This window comes from Limulus polyphemus, unplaced genomic scaffold (assembly GCF_000517525.1).
Source record: "Limulus polyphemus unplaced genomic scaffold, Limulus_polyphemus-2.1.2 Scaffold1732, whole genome shotgun sequence".
NCBI classification, from domain to species: domain Eukaryota; kingdom Metazoa; phylum Arthropoda; class Merostomata; order Xiphosura; family Limulidae; genus Limulus; species Limulus polyphemus.
Genome location: NW_013667342.1, coordinates 88,306 through 91,754, shown reverse-complemented (window position 1 = coordinate 91,754; position 3,449 = coordinate 88,306). Strand labels below are relative to the sequence as shown.

Sequence of the window (3,449 nt, the reverse complement as noted above, 5' to 3'; positions counted from 1 at the left end):
AAATTAGGGACGGCTAGCGCAGATAGCCCTCGTGTAGCTTTGCGCGAAATCCGAAACAAACAAACAAAATATTTTTATTATTACACACCAGATGTAACTGTCACTTCCTTTTATTGGTAACATACGAGAAATAAAAAACCTTTCTAATTACTGTTATTTTGGAAGAAAGAGAACGAACAGGTGATTTGTATCTCATTCTCACTAGAATATGTCAGTTTCTGTTTGTTTTGAAATATTAACGAACATTTCTTTAATAACAAACATGTTGCAGGTGCTCTTGCTACTTACTAATGCTATTACAATGTGACCACAGCACTAAAAAAAAGTCAATTTAGTATGCAGTGGGGCGCAGATGTTCTTTCTTGGTAAACTAGTAGATAAGTGTGTGTGTGTTAGACAATTTGGAGTCTCGGTAACAAAGATAAAAACCTATGTTTTACGTCATAAGTGATATTTATAGTTGTTTTGTGTTCCAATTTTGTGGGCTCACTGTTTGTTTTAGGGCAAAGTCACAGTGGCTATTTGCTGAGTCTACTTCGGGAAATCGAATCCCGGATTTTAGAGTTGTAAGTCAGCAGACTTACCGCTGATCCACCAGGAGACAAGGCTGACTGTGAACGTAAAAAAAAAAACGTCTTTTTTTTTGTTATGCTTGCAAAGAAGCTCAGCCTGAGAAACTAATTTTTTCCCAGTTTTATAAATTCTTAAAACACGATAATTCCACTCATAATCGTTTCTAAAATACATGAGCTGTTAATAAGGGCTAAGAAGTTTTTTTGTTATACAATTGTAACTGCTAAAGATGTTAATATTTTATTATTGACAATATTATTATCAAATACATTCCATAATCAAAGTTTGAAATATAGCTGTGAAGGTATTTCCAAATATGGTTTATGTTAAATGCGTGGCTATCGCGTCATTCCGTATGAATGAAACCAGATATAGAGTATATACTAAGATATTCTTCAGCTACTAAAAACAGAGAATTTTTTATTGTTCAAAAAATTTAATGACTGCCTATGCACTAAACAATTACAGGTTTTTACTATGCTAATTCTTTCTTTACAAATTGACTAATTACAGTGAGAAACTAGTGTATTTCAAACTGATAATATGTAAGAGTCATAAAAGTAAAAACACTACACTAATTATATAACTATCAACCTGAAATTTCTAAAACGTTCATTGAACACCCTCCCTTACAAATAGTTTAAACGTAGGTTTAAGTAGAGTATTTACTTACGTGTTTTAGTATTCTGTATTTTTTAAAGAAACTTGGGCTTACTTTTCTTGGTTATACTTATAGGGACCAAACGGGTTTGAAGATTTACGAAAGTTTATAAAACAGGGTGGAGACTTTTGTAAAGAGATCACTTCTATTTTACAAGAACGGTAAGATCGCATACTTTGTTTTTCAGGTTTTTGTACTAATCCTTTTTAATAAATCCTACTACTAAATTGCACACGAAAATAAATAATAGTATCGTATTTGACTATTCTGTCCCAGTGGATGTAATTAACCTGACTTTTAAAGTTTCAGAAGTCTGTAACATAATGATTTGTTTTGAAATCGACCAAATTATAAAATATTTCCAAGTTACAGAATCCAGGATAAACGGATAAGTCTAGTGTATGATTATGGTGATTGATCATGACATGCAAGGATTGGCCGTAATCATTATAACTTGGTATAACAGAAGTAAGCTAGTTCAAATATTTTGTATGTAAATTGTTCATCAACCAAGGGAACAAAAGAGCTGAAATTAGAGTATAAATTAGGTGTACGTTTTATTCATTGAAAACACTTAATGAATCAGTATAATGATAATATACCATCAACTGTAACCCGTGCAACACGGGTAGCCACATATCCAAAATGACTAGAGTTAAGAAATACTTAGAAATGATTATACCTCCCACAGGATCTCTCTTTCAAAGGCAAGTACCACGTGCAGAATGCGCCGAAACAGTTTTGCATTTAAAATGTGCTCTCAACTTGTTTTATCAATTTTTAAAAAATTACTTTGTTTTGTGTTAGACCAAATGAAATGTCTGCCCCATTTATGTAGTGTAGTTACTATATGAATTATCTTAAGGATAATTAAATCATTCAAATATTTTATTTCATCAGAAATTTAATAGTTATAGCAAGCGACATTAATGCTTATGAAGTTATTGCAGAAACAAAAGAAGAGGGAAAATTGCAAATGGAAAGAGGTATTGAAGGCATTTGAGCCAATAATATATGTTTTGACCAATGAATTTCTGTGTCTTGACGATAAAGAAAAGAAACATTCGAAAAAAAATATTGTAGAAGAAGTGGCAAATATTAATTCAGAAAAAGGAAGAGTGAGTAATGAATGATAGACTGTTTACTTTTACCTAGAGTTTCATGTATCTGATCAATCATGTATGTAGAAAGCAAACACCACACAGTAACACTGACAAAAATGTGGTATTTTACTGCCAGTGCATTTTACTGCTAGCAAATAATTGTTCTCCAAACAAAACATTTCCTAGCACAGTGAACGACTTTATTCTCAAATATTAGACTTTTACAATGAACTAATAAACTATCGAACTAAACTTGATTGAAAATAAAATTGAATAATAAAGTAATTTAATGATTTTATGAGAAAAAAAAGGCTATCACTGTGTAGCAAGTATGTACACTATTATTTATGGTTACACGGGAACAAATTTTATGACTTAACTTTCGTGTTCAAGGTTTTTAACATGACAGTGGTTGCTTTTATAATATTCCGATAATATAATTTATATTCCTTGCAGAAACCCTTAAAATCAAGTAATTAATTGCTGCATTCGTTTGCGGCAGTAAAATGCACCGGTAGTCATTTACTACGGCATTAAAATGTCACGGCAGTAGAATGTCATAGAACCCAAAAAAGTTATGGTATAGACACAATAGTCATTTACTACGGCATTAAAATGTCACGGCAGTAGAATGTCATAGAACCCAAAAAAGTTATGGTATAGACACAATTACAATGTGTCAATAACATACATGAATAAAACAGTAAGAGAGTTTCATCTACAGTCTATCTCAATCAGTAATAATACCATAAATGGCTTTTCTGATAATTCTTCTATCAGTTATGGCTGAAGTTTATCTGTAAGCCATACGAATTATTACAGGAACAGTAATAATTTATTGGCAAACAACGATTTATAGGTATAGTAAAGTGATTTATTTTTGAGAAAGCATACTACTTGTTTCGACAGAACATTGTTCTGTGTTGTGTAGACCATACCAGAAGAGAGACCAATGTTCTATCGAAACAAAACAATGTACTGTGTTGTGTAGACCATACCAGAAGACAGACCAATGTTCTATCGAAACAAAACAATGTACTGTGTTGTGTAGACCATACCAGAAGACAGACCAATGTTCTATCGAAACAAAACAATGTACTGTGTTGTGTAGA

The 3,449-nt window shown here is 31.8% G+C and overlaps 1 protein-coding gene across 1 annotated transcript in view; it reads left to right on the top strand.

Moving 5' to 3' along the window:
* LOC106464744 (nostrin-like) overlaps positions 1 to 3,449 on the top strand; it is a 52,169-nt gene that overhangs the window by 2,601 nt on the left and 46,119 nt on the right. Inside the window, exon 2 of the mRNA XM_022392533.1 lies at positions 1,310 to 1,395. Coding sequence (XP_022248241.1) covers positions 1,310 to 1,395 — 86 coding nt within the window. The remainder of the gene's footprint in view (positions 1 to 1,309; positions 1,396 to 3,449) is intronic.